The sequence below is a fragment of the Anoplopoma fimbria genome, chromosome 2, assembly GCF_027596085.1.
Source record: "Anoplopoma fimbria isolate UVic2021 breed Golden Eagle Sablefish chromosome 2, Afim_UVic_2022, whole genome shotgun sequence".
NCBI lineage: Eukaryota > Metazoa > Chordata > Actinopteri > Perciformes > Anoplopomatidae > Anoplopoma > Anoplopoma fimbria.
Window position 1 is genome coordinate 27,329,461 of NC_072450.1, and position 20,890 is coordinate 27,350,350.

At 39.7% G+C, this 20,890-nt stretch overlaps 1 protein-coding gene across 1 annotated transcript; it reads left to right on the top strand.

Moving 5' to 3' along the window:
- Window positions 1–3,061: 3,061 nt before the first annotated feature.
- On the top strand, window positions 3,062–18,872 carry nadsyn1 (NAD synthetase 1). Its single transcript, XM_054613978.1, has 22 exons — window positions 3,062–3,314; window positions 4,897–4,957; window positions 5,141–5,257; window positions 5,588–5,641; window positions 5,779–5,868; window positions 6,474–6,525; window positions 6,649–6,737; window positions 6,869–6,986; window positions 8,502–8,633; window positions 9,382–9,453; window positions 10,750–10,874; window positions 10,990–11,038; window positions 11,610–11,712; window positions 12,487–12,655; window positions 13,522–13,657; window positions 13,805–13,911; window positions 14,560–14,691; window positions 15,110–15,179; window positions 15,568–15,696; window positions 16,509–16,685; window positions 17,579–17,728; window positions 17,817–18,872. Exons 1-21 carry the CDS (start codon window positions 3,230–3,232, stop codon window positions 17,690–17,692), a joined length of 2,181 nt encoding a protein of 726 aa, XP_054469953.1. The 5' UTR covers window positions 3,062–3,229; the 3' UTR covers window positions 17,693–17,728; window positions 17,817–18,872.
- Window positions 18,873–20,890: the final 2,018 nt, after the last annotated feature.

Sequence of the window (20,890 nt, forward strand, 5' to 3'; positions counted from 1 at the left end):
AGTGCATGCAGCACATTGAGCTTCTGTGATCGGCACACACACTTTCTTTTTTCCAATCGGACTTTCTTTACCTGTGTAGGAATGGAGAGATGTTGTACAAGATCGAAGCAGCCGATTCTGCTCCACCCGTCTTGCCCGCTCCTCCACCGTGCACCTCCACTTCAGAGTTTGTTTTTCTTTATTTTTGTTTTTTTGTTTTACTGTCACAGGATCTGCGGCCATAATTAAACCAGACTCATTATTATTTATTTCATTTAATATGTAGCGGCTGTTGTTCAATTTCAGGTGTTATTTGTCTGCCAAAATGCCTACATGAATATTATTATGATCAAGTCTCTTTTGATGGGTATTTGATTTAACAACACATATGTCTTTCCTCTCAGTTTTGCACAGCGCGAACAGAATCTCTTACTCAGTTTTGTTTCGCGTAGAAAGAAGAAGTTTAAGATCAAGCAGGAGGGCGACCGAACGTACGTGAAGAAGCCCCCAAACGCCTTCATGCTCTTCAGTGAGGAGCAGAGGCCGATTGCTACGGCCTTGTTAAGCACCAATGCCAGAGGGACTGCGGGCTTAAATACAATCCTCGGCCAGAGGGTAAGTGTGCTTGTAAAAAAAGTCCTCTAATTCTTTACATCTTTGCAGTGATTTGTGCTGTTCATCTATTGCCTCATGGCCAGAACCCCGCCCCTTGTATCTGTTCATATGTCTTTATGCTGGTGTTTTGTGTACGTGCACACTGTGTGTGTGTGTGTGCGTGTTCTAACAGCGTGCCGTCGTCTGTCCATAGTGGCACTTGCTGACGAGTGAAGAGAAGGCCAAATACTTCGACATGGCCAATAAAGAAAGACAGCTGCACACCCTGCAACACCCCGGCTGGTCCAGCAGTCAGAACTACGTAAGCAAAACCTTTCTTATGTTTGCATCACTTCACTAGAGCTGATAAGACGCAGTTGCCACAGGGAGACTTTTATCATCTGATATTTGATGGAAAGTGAGATGTGTTTGTTTTTCTGCAGGGCAAAAAGAGGAAGAGGGATAGGAGGAAGTATCGTGACAGAGTTGAGGGTATGTGTTTAATGTGAAACGTGATGAAAACAATCTAGATCCTATTTGACTAGTTAGAATCACAGATCATTAAATCACAATGATTTTACAAACAAGAAACATAGGTTACTTTTGAAGATAACCCCCTGTCAGAATCACAATAGAGGTTGGGACCCTTTCAAATGTAATGCTATTTGATTCAGTGCTGTTTAAAGAAGGGTTAAGAAGGAGCTACTTGTTTTTTGTTGTTTATGTAGCAGCATCTACACCTGACGCTCAACTGGACAAGATGCTGCATGTGTCACCGGTTCAGACAGTGGAGATGGAGCCCTCCTTCTCACATGCATTTAAGATGGAGCCCTCCTTCTCACATGCATTTAAGATGGAGCCCTCCTCACAAGCATTTAAGATGGAGCCCTCCTCACAAGCATATAAGATGGAGACCTCCTCACAAGCATATAAGATGGAGCCCTCCTCACAAGCATATAAGATGGAGCCCTCCTTCTCACAAGCATTTAGTATGGAGACCTCCACCTCACAAGCATATAAGATGGAGACCACCTCACAAGTGTCAGTGATGGAGCCCTCCTTCTCACAAGCATTTAGTATGGAGTCCTCCTCCTCACAAGCGTCAGTGATGGAGCCCTCCTTCTCACAAGCATTTAGTATGGAGTCCTCCTCCTCACAAGCAGCAGTGATGGAGTCAGTCCTGATGTTGGGGTCCCCTGTAAAGACCGCAGTGACTGTGCCCGTGTACTACACGTGCCACCTGCCCCAGGTGTACAATGGCCATAATTAAACGTTTTTATTCATGCGTTTATTATCATTCCTGTTGTCATTTTTCTAATCTCATAAGCAATGATTGTTTTTAGTTTTTAGTTTTTCTTTTCCTATCTGTTGATCTTGGTTGTATTTCATGAAGTTGAATATTGCTCTTACCTCAGGGCGGCACAGTGCTGCAGTGGTTAGCGCTGTCGCCTCACAGCAAGAGGGTTCGATTCCAGAGAGGTTAATTAGTGACTCTAAATTGTGTAGGGTATCGCTGTCCTAATAAGAGTAGCAGTACAGGCTACCTGACACAACGCTGTCAATGCCTCTGGTGGACAATGCCATTGTCAAAAGAGTTGACAGTGTCTGTACTTTTCTGTACCAATGTTAACTTCTTTGCATATTACTTTGGTTTTTGTAGTTTTAATCCCATCCATGCTGTTTTATTTCCAAGAACCTAACTAAGTGGGTTTTTTTCCTAACTAAAAACAGTATGATAAAATAAAACAAAAAAAATAAGCCAAACATTTACTTACTTAAATGTGAGGAATAGTCAGAAGGTCTTCACTTAGAGGTTGAACGTGACGAAGGTGTAGCTGACTATGAGCATGGGGAATGACATAGCTGCTTTCTAACCTGCTTAAAAAAAGGCACTGTCCCACGTTGCCCTGTCACAACCATCCCCGCTCTCCCCTACAGTACATACAGCAAATTGGCCTTGGAATTAACTGGAAGAAAACATTGATGTGTGATTTGAACTTTGATACAAGACAATAAATATATAAGTTTTTATATGCGTTTTTAGTACAACAATCATTTTTGGCTTTGCACTAAATTGTCACCTGCTGATTAAAAGCAGCATATTTAGCACTCTCTCCTCCCAGAGATTTTACTTTACTTTTATCTTTTTATTTACTTTTTTAAACCTAGTCAATTGCAGACTTCTTCCATGATGGATGTATTTTGTATCTGAAACAGGAGGAGGCAGTAACTACAGCTTTTCCGATTAATAAAGAATACAAGTCATATTTAGCTTTGGTATTTGAAATATCAGACATTTGTCATTTTTCATTCTGAAAGAATAGTAAAATAATAAACAATTTCAGGCAGCAATCCATGACAGTATTGGACGGTGACTGAAGTAATGTCTCCTTTATCCTGTGGAGGGGAGTGATGTGCTCCAAAGCGACACAAGTGCCAAAATAAAAGAAGTAGAAGAATAAGACACACAGTAAGGGGGCGTGCTGTACGCTTCTCCAGACCAAGCAGGGTCAACTCTGCATACTGTTATGACAGCGTGGAAGACATTGCAACAGTATTTAGCTCTACATTACCGTGCACTCTTAACATTACATGCCATATCATTTGCATTGTTGTTGTTTGCAGGGTTTGTTGCAGCAAACTGAGTACCAAGACCATGGGACGGAAAGTGAGCCTCGCTGCCTGCTCGTTGAATCAGTGGGCTTTGGACTTTGACGGAAACCTGCAGAGAATCCTGAAGAGTAAGTCGCTGCACAGTGATGTCATAGATAGACTGTAACTTTATGGTTCTAAGTCAACATGTTTGCAAAGCCTGTTTCCTCCAAAAAATGCACTAGACGCTCCAGTATGACGTTATGCAACTCCTCATATTAGATGAGTGCAGTGTAAACGGGTATAACTTCGCGCCTGACAAACTGTGTCTTGTTTTCTTATTAAGTTTAATTGGTCAGCCACTCAGGGGCATGGCAATAGATACATTTCCTCTGAAAAAAAGATACATTTCGTCTGTTAATAGATACATTTCCTCTGAAAAAAGATACATTTCCTATCCAAACTCCTCCATGCACACAGCGGTCATTAAATCTCTTTTTTTTTTTTATCCCCCATGTCACGTGTCTCTTAACTTTGTGAAAGTGCAATGTTGTATTTATGAAAACCTCTAGTACAGTAACTGCAATCTATGGGGTTCAATTCCAGACTTTCATTAGCACAGTCAGACAACACATTATGACATTTATAACAGGCAGACAACACATCATGATGACATTTATAACAGGCAGACAACACATCATGATGACATTTATAACAGGCAGACAACACATCATGATGACATTTATAACAGGCAGACAACACATCATGATGACATTTATAACAGGCAGACAACACATCATGATGACATTTATAACAGGCAGACAACACATCATGATTCATTTCAACAGACAACACATCATGATACATTCATATCAACAGGCAGACAACACATCATGACCACATTCATATCAACAGAGACAACACATCATGACACATTTATAACAGGCAGACAACACATCATGATGACATTTATAACAGGCAGACAACACATCATGGTGACATTTATAACAGTCAGACAACACATCATGACCACATTCATATCAACAGTCAGACAACACATCATGACCACATTCATATCAACAGTCAGACAACACATCATGACCACATTCATATCAACAGTCAGACAACACATCATGACCACATTCATATCAACAGTCAGACAACACATCATGACCACATTCATATCAACAGTCAGACAACACATCATGACCACATTCATATCAACAGTCAGACAACACATCATGACCACATTCATATCAACAGGCAGACAACACATCATGACCACATTCATATCAACAGTCAGACAACACATCATGACCACATTCATATCAACAGTCAGACGACACATTAATGACAACATTTACAACAGGCAGACAACACGTCATGACCACATTCATAACAACAGTCAGACAACACATTATGAGCACATTCATAACCACAGTCAGACAACATATCATGATAACAACGGCAGGGAAGACGATACATTGACGAGAGTGCATGTGACAAGATGACAGAAGTACAGTTTAAAGTTGAATTGACAAAGACAAATGTTTAGTTTGGTGAGCAACCGCCATGGACAATCAGATTCAGATCAACTTAAGTACAGTTCAAAGTTGAATAGACTTAGAAAATGTTTGTTCACATGTATAGTCGAAATAGATTATGTGTATGTGTCATATGGCACAAATAACAATAATCCTGCCTGTTGTCTTCCTGTGTGTTTCTCTGCAGGTATTGAGATTGCTAAAGCTCATGGAGCCAAATACAGACTGGGCCCAGAGCTGGAGATATGGTATGAGGGCGAGAGCTTCATTAGGTTTCACACTGCAAGGATAGTATCCACACTTTGCATTGTCATACTTTGCGCTAAGTAGACTAGCAGCAATACAGTATTGTCAGCTCATGTAGAACAGAACCTTTATTATGTGCTAAAGCTGCCAGAGTTTAACTTTCACTTTTCTTGCTCACTTCACAGCGGCTATGGCTGCGCAGACCACTTCTATGAGTCGGACACGTTGCTCCACAGCTTCCAGGTCCTGCAGAAGCTTCTAGAGTCTCCTGTCACCCAGGACATCATCTGTGACGTGGGGATGTGAGTATCCCCATTAAACCGACAGACCAGCCCGAAAGCAGTATTCAGTCTAGCACTCCTCTCTGCAGGAAGAGCGCCTCCTTGTTTTGTGCAGATAATTGGACATTAGTAAAGTTTGACATCAAAGGGCTTTCAGTATCCCATGAATTTTGAAAAGAAACAAACAAATTGCTGTGACTCAATGTTTTCAGTTTTAATCACAAAAAAGTGAAGAATTGGTCAGAGCATTGGACACTATTCACATTTGCAGCCCACGTTTTAGACAGTTTGAAGTGAGAGTTTGTATTTACATAAGAAAAATCTAACCTTGGAACATCCTGTTCCCCTCAGGCCCATCATGCATCATAATGTGCGCTACAACTGTCGAGTCCTGTTCCTCAACAGGTATGTGTAACAGTGCACCAGTCCAGTCTCATAAATTATGTTTTTTGGTTTTTTTTACATTGTATGCATTTATAAAACTTGACTGGACATATATATATATTTTTTTTATCACTGAACATTTGTCTTTTATCCTGTAGAAAGATACTGCTAATCAGACCTAAAATGCTGATGGCCAACTCCGGGGTCTACAGAGAGTTGCGCTGGTTCTCACCTTGGAGGCAGTTAAGGTCAGTCATCACTTATAAACACACAACATGTTGTTGACCCTGTGTGAAGTGTAATAGTCTGCTTCTCTGTAACCCTTTGTGACCTAAGGATACCCCGCTCTGCGTGGACGTTGAAGCGTATATATTCACAGAATGCTAATTCCAGCAAAATCCCTTTTTGGTAGCACAGGTTTTTTCTAATATACAAAATTAGTGAAGCAGCCTTTTTAAAGGACTCTATTCTAGGAAATATTTCTTACAATTCCGAAGCTGTTTACACGATGGAGCTTGTTAGCTAGCGGGCTAATCAACCAGAGTTGGAACAATAATCAAACCTGTTCAAACCCACGTTAGGATATGATAATCTAATGCTCACTGCTACTAAAACCACAATGACTAGTTTTCTACATTGGCAGTTGAATAAACAAGATGCATGTCGATATGAGCTGTTGAAAGGTATTTTTTTTTTTTTACTTTTGTAGAAGCTAGGCTAAAAGTTACCCAAAGTGAATAGTCTTTGAACCAAGGCCTAAAACAATGATGCAATATTGTTAAAGTAATTTTGCTTCACTCTTGGAAAACATAACAAGGATTGTAATGAAAGTCTTTCTCCTTTTTTCTTGAAGGCAGGTGGAGGAGTATTTTCTTCCCCGAATGATCCAGGAGGTAACAGGGCAGGTAAAAAAAGAGTTATTATCATGTGTTTTGAAACTAAGACTATCCTTTTTTTTCTCCACATGGAAAGGTTAGCAAAGAGATGGTCAGTGTTTTTTATTACCAGGTTTGCTTTGTGTCCATCAGGATACAGTCCCATTCGGTGACTGTGTGCTTTCCACCAAGGACACCTGCATTGGCACTGAGATATGTGCAGAGCTCTGGAACCCCAAAAGGTACAGCACAGCAACAGAGGATCAAATAAGGGTGCATTGCATGGGTGTTGTAGATGTCTGTGTACTGACTGATACAATCCAAACCTCCTGATGACTGAACCTTTTTTTTTTCTTTAATCTCTTTTCGTCAGCCCGCATATTCAGATGGGCCTGGATGGGGTTGAAATCTTTACTAATTCGTCTGCCAGCCACCACGAGCTCCGCAAAGCTGACCTACGAGTCAACCTGGTCAAGTCGGCCACCATCAAGGTACACTTTAACCCTCTTAACCCAAAGAGGCCCAGTGTCAAGGCATTTTTTTCTCCTGCTACATTTTACTCACTAAGGCCTTGTTTTTCACTCCTGCACCTCCATGGAAACAGCAAAATCACTGGTCGAGGTAACGGGAACTCACAAATTTCTTTTGTGTAGTATATCAAAGTTATAATGCCATTAATCACAAAAAAAAAATCTATATAATCTATATAACATTTCTCCAAGGGCCCACATGTGTTACCAATAATGGAAAAAATGGGGGCTTCTCTTGCTATACATATTGACCTATTAACATTTTTAAAACCTCTCTTGTTCTTTCCTCTCTGCTCTGTTTGAACAGGCGAGACATTCATGGCTTCCCAGTCAAACTGGGGAGCACAGAGTTTAATGCTTTATGTAGGATCTGTTGAGTAAAAACTGTTTATTTTGGAGTGATATTCAAAATGACAAACTTAGAATATACTGGTTTTGATGAAAAATCACAAATTTAAGCTTAGCTTTTGGTTATTTTTACTGATGTTCTTCAAGCATTTGTTCAAGGATTGGAGGGTATTTGAAAAGCTGACAATAATTTAAATTCCCACAGTTTCTGGCCATGATAAATGGTGTAACTTCAGCAATTTTTTGAAAAGAAAACATGACTTTAAAAGCCGCCGGCGGATTGTTTGGTTCTTCCAGGAGTCCACTAGGGATGCACCAATCTGATGTTTGCAGTCATGATACAGATGGCGATACATGGGCTTTTGATAACGGTCTATATCGAATACGGATCCTATACCCGTGTTTAATTAATGAGCTATATGCCTCACTGTTAGGAGGAGACTGGTATCATTCTTAATCATCATTTCTGTATGGCAACATCAGGCCTGATTCAAACGTTGCTTTTATGAGTAATTTATTTGCTGAATTATTATTTATTATTAAAATCCTACACCGTTTTAATGCAGCGACAAATTGATAAAAAATTAAGCAGGAATTAAACTATGTACTGTACATGGTATGTACATATAGAATATCATTTCTTAGATTGGCCCTGTTGTCACAGATACCTGATCAAGATATTGGCCTGATATTGGCACCTATATCGGTGCATCCCAAGAGTCCTCAAACATTTGCTTGTTTATTCACATAAAAGCAGGGAAATTTGTGAATATGCTTGGTAGAAACATATGTTGTGGTAGACTATGTAAAAGACAAATACTGGTCCAGAGTTTGATTCTCAGTTATTGAAAAAAATCCCAATTTCTAATATTTGTCAGAAAAAAATGAGAAACTGAAACTTATAATAAACTTTCGACCAGAAACTTATAATAAACTTTATGATGGTTTTTGTATTATTTTGGTACCCACCGATACTCACATTGACAATACAAAACAGAGATCACCAGAGGGCAGCGCTGCACTACTAAGACAGGACATAGTGGGTCCGTATCATCCTGTGTTCTTAGCACAAGTCAGAGGTTTGGCTAAAGTAAGTGCTGCATACAGTGTATCGTTGGTGTGTTGCAGAGTGGCGGTATCTACCTGTATTCCAACCAGAGGGGCTGTGATGGAGACCGTGTCTACTATGACGGTTGTGCCATGGTGGCCATCAACGGAGACATCGTGGCACAGGGAGCACAGTTCTCACTCGATGATGTGGTAGGTATGGTTGTGAAAAGAATCAGACCCGGCTCAAAATCTACCTTCAAATAAGTCTTTATATAGTTAAAAACCGTAACCGAGAAGTGTGAAGTGACATTACTGTAGGCGTGGACAAAATAATTGGTTTGGTGTTTCCTGTTTACGGGTCCATTGGGTAAGTGATGCAGAGCAGGTCCTGCAATAATACAGCTGGCAGCAGCATTCCTTTGTCACAGAGTGATCTTTGTGTGTGTGTGTGTGTGGGCGTGTTCTACCCGTATTTTAGGGACAAAAATCTGTTACACAGTCACATAGTGGATGTTGGGGTAAGGTTAGTTTTAGGTTGAGGACAAAGATATGGGTTTAGGTTTAAGTTAACGTTTAATCATTACATTTTATGTTTAAGGTTTAGTTTAATCTTAAGGTTTGGGTAATGGTTAAGATTTAGGTTGTGGTTTAGGTTAAGGTTAAGGTTAGGTAAGGGTTAGGGTTTAGGCTGGTAGCAGTAATGGTTAGGGTAAGTCTCCAGGAAATGAATGTAAGTCAATCTAATGTCCCCAAAGTCACAGAAACATGTTAAGTGTTTAGGTTGTGGTTTATGTGTTCCCCAATGTGTAAAAAGCAGATTTTTCGGTTGGTGGTTAAGGCCACGGTTAGGGTTAGGCAAGTGTTGGTTAAGGTTGGGGCTAGGGTAAGTCTCCAGGAAATGAATGTAAGTCAATCTAATGTCCCCAAAGTCACAAAAGTGTGTGTGTGTGTGTTGTAGGAGGTGATTACAGCCACTCTTGACCTTGAGGATGTGCGGAGCTACAGAGGAGAAGTGTGCCAGCCGAACATGGTGAGACAGCACCACCCTTCAAACTCTGTCATGTACAAAGTTGCTGAGTTATGGCTAATTGCTTTTTGTTTTGCTTTTACTCATTATTGCCTTCCATCACTTCTATTAAGACACGCAAAAGCTTAAAAAGCTTAAAAAAAACTTAAAATCTCTTAAGCTTGTATTAACCGAAGACCTTATTTCAGGCATCTGACCAAAAACTCAATTGACTTTGAGACAAGGGAACCCAAAGTGGAAATTTGCTGACTCATTTCTGGGTTTTAGGACTCATTCCTGTACTACTCTATTAGCCTATGTTGCCTTGCCCAGTTTTTCACTTCTGATTTCAAAGCAATTGTATTTGTTCTTAAGGTTTTCTGCAGACTCCAGACACTTACAATACCAACCTGAGCCTCTCAGTGGCAAAACACAGACACTTTTAGTGGACGCACATTGACAGTGAGGTGTTGCCCCGAGCGATTACATTGCATCCCTCTTAGCATCCCCTATTGGCAGGGTTCTGAAATACAGCAAAGTTACCCTTTATGTAAAATCTGAACAATAAGCTTTATGGAAGTACAAGAGAAATATTTTAGGAGAAGTTATTGTTTTTACTGCATTACTCAGTGGCCTGTGGCCCCATAATCACCTATGAGAACACATTGTAAGCTAATTGTAATATGTTTAAAAGCCTTGGCTGTATAGTATGTAAGGTGTGTCTCTTTCAACAGTTGAGTGACCCCAGGAGATATAGCAGGCCAGACTCTTGTATGTCACACATTACAGCTAATGAGACTGGAACAGAGGCTGCTCTGGGGTCTTGCTTTCATGATGTAGGTGCCTCTCTCTTTAAAGACCCATGAGCAAGTCTGCTCCTCTTGAGACACAAATCTCAGATAAGTTCGGCCCATATAAGATCTCTTGCCATTAGAGGTCAAGTCTCAAATCATAATTTTTTTTTTTTTTTTAAATTGGAAATGGAGAGAACTGAGTCAGGACAAACAATCCACAATTGCTCAAATGTTTAAAATACAGCTCAAACAATAAATTAACGTAACATCAAAGGTATACCACTCAACACTTGAACAAAGCCTGAAGACAATAAAATCTGCAAAAATCTACATCTTTATGTTAACATGGGCCAATTGTCCATGTGTGGTATGAAAGGGGTCACTCGTTTTGACAAACCCCAGGGGAAATACCAGCCCACTCTGCAGCTCCCCTCAGCTTTTTACAGAGCTTTTTAGCCCATTTTAACTCAATGTTTTGGTTTCATGGTTTTTCTTTTCCTCTCCCTCTCATACTTCTCTGTTGTAGGAAAGTGAACCCAAACCTTGCCACAGGGTCAAAGTTGACTTTTCTTTATCAAGTGGTGACGATATCTACCTCCCTACCCACCAGCCAATAACATGGCACTTCCATTCACCAGAGGAAGAGATCAGGTACAAATGCATACATTTCATTTGGTACAAAATAAGTATTTTTGTCTTAGCAGAAAACCAGTTAAAGAAACCCAGTGCAGAAATCACAACAGCAGTTGTCACCTGTGTTGTTCAGTCTAGGGCCGGCCTGCTGGCTGTGGGACTACCTAAGGAGAAGTGGACAGGTGAGGAGGAACACACAAACACGCAGCACTATGTTTAACAGTGTGTCTCAGTTGACCCTTCTCTAAGCCCCGCCCCCGCTGCTACTCCATCAAGTTGTCAGAGCTCCCATGGGGCCCACACTGTCACTAACTGCACTCCCGGAAGAAATGTCTAATTATCCGGGAAAACAACAAAGTGATTTGAGAGCGACGCAGACAGAAGGGTCTACAATATCTGTTTGAAGGATATATCCAGAACGTAAAAAAGGTTAAAAAGATAGAATAATAAAGCCTACAGATCACAGAGTAAAAGCACCACATCACCTGGCGATCGTGACAGAAGACAATGAAATTAAGGAACCACACTGTTCCTGTAAAGCAAAGTCTTTATTCACTGTCACGATCATTAAAAAGCAAAAGCAGCATGAGTATACATTCAGTATACCTGTAGTAGCTAGGGTACCACAGAAGTGCTAATGCTAGTTAATGATGTTTTATTGTACTCTGCTAATGTGAAATGTGAAATAACTGAAATGAAGAAGCTATTGAATTTTGACTTTGGTGTTCGTGATGCTTCTGATTTGTGTCCCAGGCTGGTTTCCTGTTGCCTCTGAGTGGAGGAGTCGACAGCTCCTCCACCGCCTGCATTGTCCACTCAATGTGCGCGCTGCTGTGCCAGGCGATAGAGGACGGCAGTGAGTGAAACACATCAATTATCTCAATGTGACTTTTGACACATGCTCTTGTTCAGGCATAAGGGTGGTAATATCCTATGTTTTCCATGTTCTCAACAAATGTCAAAACCAAATCCAGCAATATATGTTTCTACTAACAAGTATTGTGTGTGGATCAAAGCCAAACTTTTGCACTGGATGACATGTTCTTTCAATACCATGAATACACACATTGTAGTTTAATTTGACTCAATCCCACAAACACCATCCTGCCGCCACAAATACTCACTGGAGCACCAAATGTGGATTAATGCCCTGCTGAAAATAGTCCCCAACAAATTAACCTAACCTAATTTGTCTTGTTTGAGTAACTTCTGTTAAAAGCTACAATGACTCACTGTTTAAAGTATTTAAAAATGAAACAATGTATTTGTGAGGTCTGGGCTTTGTGTTAAGAGACACAAACAAGCTTGGTAAGCAAGGAAAGCGTTGAGCGACTTACTAATACACTATTGATTTTAATGAGATTGTGGCAATGAAAAAAGTAATATAGCAGTATATTTTGGAAATCAGCATGGTTAATATAATTATTATATTATAAATATTATAAGAGGATGAATTGAATGATGTTTTTACAAACCTGGGAATCCAGCCTTGGATCTGGGTTACATGCCAACCTCTTCACTTTCCAGACTTTCCTGTTTCTCTTCATTCTCACAAAACAGAAGTTCAAAAAAGTCTTCTTTTCTTTTCCCGTCCCCCTCCTCTTTTTTCTCTCTTCTCCATGTCTATCAGACAGCCAGGTACTGGAGGATGTTCGCAGAGTGGTAGGGGATGACTCCTACCGTCCCCAGCACCCCAGGGAGCTGTGTGGTCACATCTTCACCACCTGCTACATGGCCAGCGAAAACTCCTCAGAGGACACATGCAGCAGGGCCAAAGGCCTGGCCAATCAGATCGGCAGGTAGGCGGGGTTCAACCTGAAGGGCTTTTGTTTGAAGAGTTAAAGAATCAAGTAAAACAATAGCACAATGCAGCACATGAAAAATGGAAAATAAGAAATGCAAAGGCAGGCTAATAATACCACAATCACAGTCATGAGGCCAGATTGTGATAAAAGGACATTTTTGAAGACATATTATGTAGCTATGAGAATTGTATGCAATGGGGGAAAAAAGTAAAGCAAACTGGAAGAAAAATAGAAAATAATACGGTATGTAAAAAATAAAAACACACATGCAGTTTGACAATAAAGAATAATGAAATACTCACATCACTAGCATATCATACAGTATACAGTATAAACGGAACGTGTCAAGAGATTATCAAAGAAATCAAACTCTAAATTCATGAACCAAGGAAGAAACTGATCCTTAGGGCATGGCTGATATTGTTTGCCAACTTGAGCTTATGACAGATGTATTATATTGGTATATATGTTAAAGAAACAGTTTGACATTTTGAATATATTTTGTTTAAACTTTTTCAATATTTACAAATAGTCTGTGATATACATGTTAAATGTTAAATATATATATAATAAAGGTAAGAGAACCAAATACAAAAGAATAGAGTAGTATAAGAATTAATTAATTTAATAAAGACTGTGTGAAAAAATATTGTACAGCAGGATAGGACAATGGCCCTGTAGTTCTGTGGTAAAATAATCATGAATATAGGCCATAGTATCGTTATCCTTATTTATTTTAAACCCAGAAAAGTAAGTTTTACAGTGCTATCTAGTCTGTTTTCTTTTCTATAGTTATTGTCCTTTAAACTGCTTTGAAAAAAAAGTATTTCATGCATTGTCATTTATCTCTTTGTCTTTAGCACACACATGAATATTAACATCGATATGGCGGTGAAAGGCATTCTGGGTATCTTCTCAGTGGTTACTGGAAGGTGGCCTCAGTTTCGCGCCAACGGAGGAAGCCACAGAGAAAACCTTGCTCTGCAGAATGTACAGGTTAGACACTCAGTCACACTCACACTCTGTCTTTGGGTCATCATGGTGGTTTTATGCTAGTTTTTATCACTGCTGCAGGCAGTGTTGTATTCACTTCCTGTTTGTGTGTGTCTTTGTGTTTGTTTGTTTGTGTGTGTGTGCTCCCAGGCCCGAGTCAGGATGGTCCTGGCCTACCTGTTTGCCCAACTGAGTCTGTGGGCTCGGGGGAAGCCAGGTGGATTGCTGGTGCTGGGCTCAGCCAACGTAGATGAGAGGTATTAATAGTTTGCAGTTGTTTCATAGGGAACATAGATACATCTCAATAATGAAGTGATGAAACTTTGGACAGACATCGATGTAAACTGCAACATAACAGGTTGGCGCAGGCGGTTATTCTAGTTTTTACCTGTTCTTAAGCAGGCGGCAACCCACTGGTTCTGAAATGTGAAGCCAATGTGTGAGTGCCTAAGCTTGCATTCTTTCTAATGGCCATCAGGGGGCGACTCCTATGGTTGCAGAAAGAAGACTAATTGTATAGAAGTCAAAGAGAATATGACTCTACTTCTCTCTTGATATATTATCTCAAACATTGTAAACATGAGTTTATGGTCTCAATCTCTAGTTTCAAGTCTTCGGCAATACAGCATGATGTTCATTTAGTAAATGATGGTCCTATTTGGCGTAAAACAGGCCATAAAGCAGGGTATGCTTTAGGGCGTGGCTAGCTTGTGATTGATAGGTCGTTCCCAAGGCGTTGTGCAGTCTGGGCGTTGTCGAGATTGCTTTGAGAAGTCGAAAAGTGGTGTTCATTTGCAAAGATTATTTTGCTGAGTAAAACGATTGAATGCAGCTAAAGCAGTGCAACTACCGAAAGAAAAATGTTTTCGTATTGGAAAAAAATGACAACAACCTTTCCTGCTCAGTTTGACAGGGTATTTCACGAAGTACGACTGCTCCAGTGCCGACATCAACCCAATAGGAGGCATCAGCAAGACGGACCTGAAGAGCTTCCTGCTCTACTGTGTCGAGCAGTTCCAGCTCACCGCTCTGAGAGGGTGAGGTCAGCTCACAGACATTTGGGGAGATTGAACTGTCGGGTAATGTACCTGTTAGCATTCAGAACACAGACACTTGAAAGAACGAAAGGAGTAAAGGGTTGAAGCTGAAATCAACTCCTGTATTTTACCCTCCTAACTAAACACAAAATCTTCAGAGGTAGAAGTGAAAGTAGCACCAAGATCTATGGGAAATGAACCTAACACAACAGAATAGTTACTTTTAAATAATTGGCAATAAACATTTTCTACATATACAAACTGCAGCACATTAAAACATTTTTATATTGCATACATATATATATATATATATATATATATATATTAGGTTTGGTGCACTAGTCATTGGTGCACTAGTCATTGTTTCATACAAACTGTCATACAAACAAAGCTTCTGTGGTTTTGGTTTCCTCTGCAGCATCCTGTCTGCTCCGCCCACAGCTGAGCTGGAGCCGCTGACAGATGGACAGGTGTCTCAAACAGATGAGGTAAGAAAAGAAGGCAGAGTTCAAAGATGGACGTGGTCCAAGCAAGAGCATGTAAGTATGGGGGCAGGAAGTGGGGATGGGGTTGTTGCCCCCCCACCACTTTATATCCCTGGCCTGATTTAGCGAAGAGGCTGATGTGATGGTGGTCTCTAGTTAATATTAATATTGTTAAGATATTAACCAGTAATATTTGTGCAGGTAGAGTTTCAAACTATATGTGTACAAATTAAAGTATATAGGCTCTAAATGCCTCTATGCTTTCACAAGAAAAGACTGTTGTCTCTGCTAGGGCTGGGACAATACTTGGGTATTGAATCAATAAGTATTGCGATTGTTTTAAGGATTTGATTAGATATTATTTTATTGAGATTTTTGTTTTTCTCCTCAGGCAGACATGGGGATGACCTACTCTGAGTTATCTGTGATTGGACGGCTGAGGAAGATCTCAAAGTGCGGCCCCTTCAGCATGTTCTGTAAGCTCATTCACACGTGGAAGGACACGCTCTCACCTGCAGAGGTCAGCTCTTTTTTTGGAGTGTGGAACATTTTTCTGCTAGTCTGCCAGAGAGTGTAATCCTCCACTAGAGGAATAATGTGGTGTCCTTTTTTTAACTAAACTCGGCCTGAAAGTGTCTGCTCTGCATTTTTCTATGGCTATGTATGGAAGCAGGATTTTCAACAGATCTATTATGACATCATTGACAGGAATTTCGTTTGTTTGTATTTTAGATTATTTTCCGGCTGAACAATTCGTAAAAACTATTTTGAGTCACGTCTAAGGGTGTTGCAATAACCGTGATATTTGAAAAATCAAACATTGATATTGTGTTGACGATACACATATGGTAATATTATGTAAATAATCCAACTCCTTCATAATCATTTATATAGTTAAGGTTACAGACTCTCTTTCCACCTCCTTACATTTGTATTTAGAGCGTAATAAATTTGCCAAAATCACTAACAGCATTTTTTATTTAATCATATTTTCCATAGATATTTATATTATAACTTATCGTGAATTATTTTGGCCACAATAATCGTGTAGTGAAAATGTAATATTGTAACAGCCCTGATTGATATCGGGTTGTTAACTCCTAATAGTTCAGTTAACAGCTGTGCACTTTAGCTTTAGCTAACGTTAACGCGGTGACAGCTCTAAAGTCTGACGATGATGTGATGTGCTTTAAAGTTGAATGAGATTTCAGCCAATCTACATTGAAACATTTGAAAATGTGTCTTTTGAAAAGCGATAGTGATTATTGTGCGTTTAGCAGCGGTTTAAGACTTTTATCTAGAAATAATCAGCGTGTCGTCGTCTCTCCCCAGGTGGCCCAGAAGGTGAAGCACTTCTTCCGGATGTACTCGATGAACCGCCACAAGATGACCACGGTGACGCCGTCCTACCATGCCGAGAGCTACAGTCCCGACGACAACCGCTTTGACCTCCGACCTTTCCTCTACAACACGCGCTGGACCTGGCAGTTCAGGTGCATCGACAACCAGGTAGCACGAGGGCAGCAACTTTACTGCCACTTCATCCTCTGTTAGAATGGTTGGGGAGAAGGGGAAGTCAAATCTGACGGAGATGTAGAGATACAGGAAGGAGCTGTTAATCCTCAGTTAACAGGAGACATCCCAATAGTCTAGTATTTGGTAGAGCTGTGATGGCTGCACCTGCTGCCACACGACTGATATAAATGTCGTAACCCTCCTGCACACTATAGTTATCTATAAGTAACACAATCTAGTTCTTAATTCAGTTTTTTTTTACCTTTTGACCTCATGCACATTAGGGATAAAACCAGGCGGCAACCTCCGGTTCTGACGAGTAATAATTATAATAACTTTATTTATATAGCACCTTTAACTGTGAACTCCGTACCGCAATCATGACTTGTTTCAAGTCTTATTAAATACATCATGATGTTCATTGAGTAAATTATGGTCCATTTAGAGTAAAATAGACCATAAAGCAGAGTATGCTTTAGAGAACCGTATACGGTATCCCTACGTCACTCCTCCAAAGTCCAAATATGGTCACTTACATTCACTGGTTGCAAAAAGCAGAGATGGCGATGGCTGTAATCCAAAATGGCTGCAGCCAAATTGATGAACTCAAGGCTTCAAAACAGCAGTCCACAAACCAATTGGTGACGTCAAAATGACATCGTCCACTTCTTATAAACAGTACACGGGTAAAACGGATAACAAAACCCACGGTTGGGATTGTATCACGGTTTTGAGTCACGGATCAGATCAGCAGAAAATAAAGGGAACAAATATAATTTTTGCCCCAATTCCGATCGCATCATAATTTCTAGTGCAGAAATTTAGTTAACTTCTGTATGGTCACACTTTACTTTTTCTGCCTTAAGTCGTTTAAACATCTTTTTTAGATACCACTGTTGAGGGTTCCTTTGCTGGTTGCTGCTGCTGGAGGGACATCCTGGCAGACTGGAGCAAAATATACACCCCCTGAGGCAGAAGCTCTAAATGCAGGAAGTGGCTGAATTGGAACGTACCAAGTTTCTGCTACAAGAGATTTTGTGAGAACATTATATTTTTTGAAAACCCACCTGTGATTCCACCGAGCTCGGTCCCTCACACTGATGATTTACCCTCCTTTCCCCACAGGTGTCCCAGAAGACAGCAAACACCCCAAAGCAATAAGAACCCGGGGTCTTCAGAGTCCGGTGAAAATCCATAATACTGTGACAGAGAAAAAGGATTGATTATTTGGTGATTTATGTGCCGCTTTCGGTAAAGCCAAATACTCTGCACTGTGTTGGTAAGCAAAAGGCCAACAGGAGAAAGAATCATTTTTTCTGGGACTATATCAAACCTCTGTTCTACCTCAGTGTCACAAATGTTACATGGGCTATCATTCCCAGATGTTGCTAAGGAGCATGGGACGTTTTCCCCCATGCGAAATGCAGTAGCGCATTCATTTATGGCAAAATATGCCAAATGTGTGATCACAGTGTAAGAATATTGGCTGCTCCACTTCTCCTTACCAACTAAAATAAAAACATTTTTTGCCACTGCAGGGGTTTTCAAAGTTGATGTCAGATTTATCCTCTCTGTGATATAATGAATATATCTTTGTCATATAAGTTACTGTATATGGCGTTATATAAAAAAATAGATTTTATATTCATATTGCGTCCCTTAAAAGACCAATATATATACAGTCTGTGCAGTTATTTGCACTATTAATTTGTTTAATGGGTTGAACTTTAATTGTAATTTGAATGTTTCAGATGTTTTAATCTGTTTAAGAAAAACAGCAACACTAAATTCTTCTTGTCAGGTTAGCATGTTAGCATTTACTAATTAACACTGGGTTTTAGTAGTTCTGCAGTTATTTGATTACAAGTCTGCGTATTGTACAAATTTAAATTAATGCCCGATGATGACGCTGGATGGAAAGTCAGAGGACCACCAACATTGCTACATCCTCTGGGCACCATGAATGTCTGTACAAACTCCCAAAGTCAATCCATCAAATAGTTATTGAGATGTTGCAGTCAAAGACACAATTGTCAACCAGATGGTGACCCTAGACAAAAAGTCAGGGAATTAACAAAGTAATCAGGATTCATCCTCTGGGCACCATGAATGTCTTTACAAAAGAACAAGGCAACCCATCCAATAGTTGTAAAGATGGGTTCAAATTTTGCAACGTCTATCTTATCACAATACTCCCATGTCCGTACTGACCCTGAAGAAATCCCTTCTTAAATCAATTTCAATATGCATATGAGCATATTGTTTATGGTTCCATGGCTGCAAAACTATCTTCTAGTATTACTATTACTATTTACTCACATTAAAGTTGTTAGATCAGGCCCCTAGAGGAATAGTTCTCATTATCAATGACAAGTTTATAGCCCATCAAAATGTCTAAACTTACACAGGGCAATATTGTGGCTTGTAGTATGGGCTTTGTGTGGGCTTCTTCATGACTAATAATTCATAATGCACATCCTTCCCTCGCTCACCCTCAGTAACTGAACATAGGAATGTCCAGCACTTTTTGGGTTAGGATGAAAATGAATAAATTTTAACATTTTGCACTCTCACTCAACCTCTATTTCGAATGTTAGGTGGAGGTTTTATTCCCATAAAACCTTCTTCAGTAAGGGTTAATGGTGCTCAATTACTACTTAACTATGACCAATTAGATTCAGACCGTGAAAGACCTTTTCCTCCAATATCCGGGACACTGAGGTTATTGGATTACACACAGGCTTGTATTTGGAGTCTAATGTCGTTAGTTGGTGAGACACTGTATGGGAGGGGATGGGGGTTTGCTGGAAATAAAGTGACTCCAAAAGACATATTAAATTAGTTTTAAGGTGTTGTTTGTACATGTTTAAAGTTTAATGACAAAATTAAATAATTTTAGGTGGACGATGCATTTGGGAAAGCAATGGCAGCAAACATCAGTGTAGAGAAAAGGATGTGCTGGTTTAATTGGTGATCAGCTGACAGAGCATGTGACATGTGAGGTTGGCTCCTAATTAACATGATTCAACTTTGTTATTGCAAATTTTCCACTGCAGATAGTTTTCATTTTTCCTAACCACTGCACCTCAGCCTGCCAGGAGCTTCTGTTAGGACTGCAGCTCCATACTGAATAAACTGTGGTCACTTACCAACTCACTGATATGAAGTGGATGCTGTTTGCATAATCGCATGCTTACTTTCAAGTTGGAAAGCTTGTCCATCTTGCATACAAAGTCGTTTTGGGAAAGCATGTTGGACTGGCATGTCTAGATGGTAACCCACAATTTACAAAAACTTGCAAAACTCTATCAAGACTTGCTGCCCGTTGACCTATCATTACCTTCACCATTCAAGGTCAATGCTTTGTCATATAGCGACTTCTGTTTCACAAGCTTGTTGGAGAGCTAGAGTGGCCATCAGGTAACATAAAAATGCCAAAGGCCCTCGCTATAGCCAGTGTTTGGTTTGTCTGGTCTGGGCTACTGTAGAAACACATGGCGGTGCAACACGGCGGACACCGTGAAGAGGACCCGCTCCCTATGTAGGTCTCATTCTAAGCTAACCAAAAACACAGTTCTTAGTTGCAGGTGATTCAATACTAGTGAAAAAATTGTTAGGAATATTATATTCCATTCTGATACTACTTCGATAAAAATGCTACACACTGGCTGTTTAACAACAAAAATCTGCAGATTAATAAATTATTATTGTCATTAGTTCTTCTTTTAAATATAAAATGATGACATCAGTCAAAGTTTTGTCTGACCCAGTTTCAAGAAAGACATTTACTGAATCAAAGTAATGTACAAGTGAAGGTTTACTCTGCCAAAAAATGTATTAGTATCCAATTTTCAGTCAATATGTCATTATTTTTATTACAGTACCAGTCAAAAGTTTGGACACACCTTCTCATTCAACTACTTTGAAGCATCTAAAATATAAAACATATTGTGGTTTGTTGAGCATTTGTTTGTTTACCACATAATTCCATATGTGTTCCTTCATAGTTTGGATGTCTTCAATATTAATCTACAATGTAGAAAAAAATAAAATTAAAGAAAAACCATTGAATGAGAAGGTGTGTCCAAACTTTTGACTGATACCATTGTATATATTTATATACCTATATATATATATATATATATATATATATATATATATATATATATATATATAGTACCTATCTTCTCATTCAACTA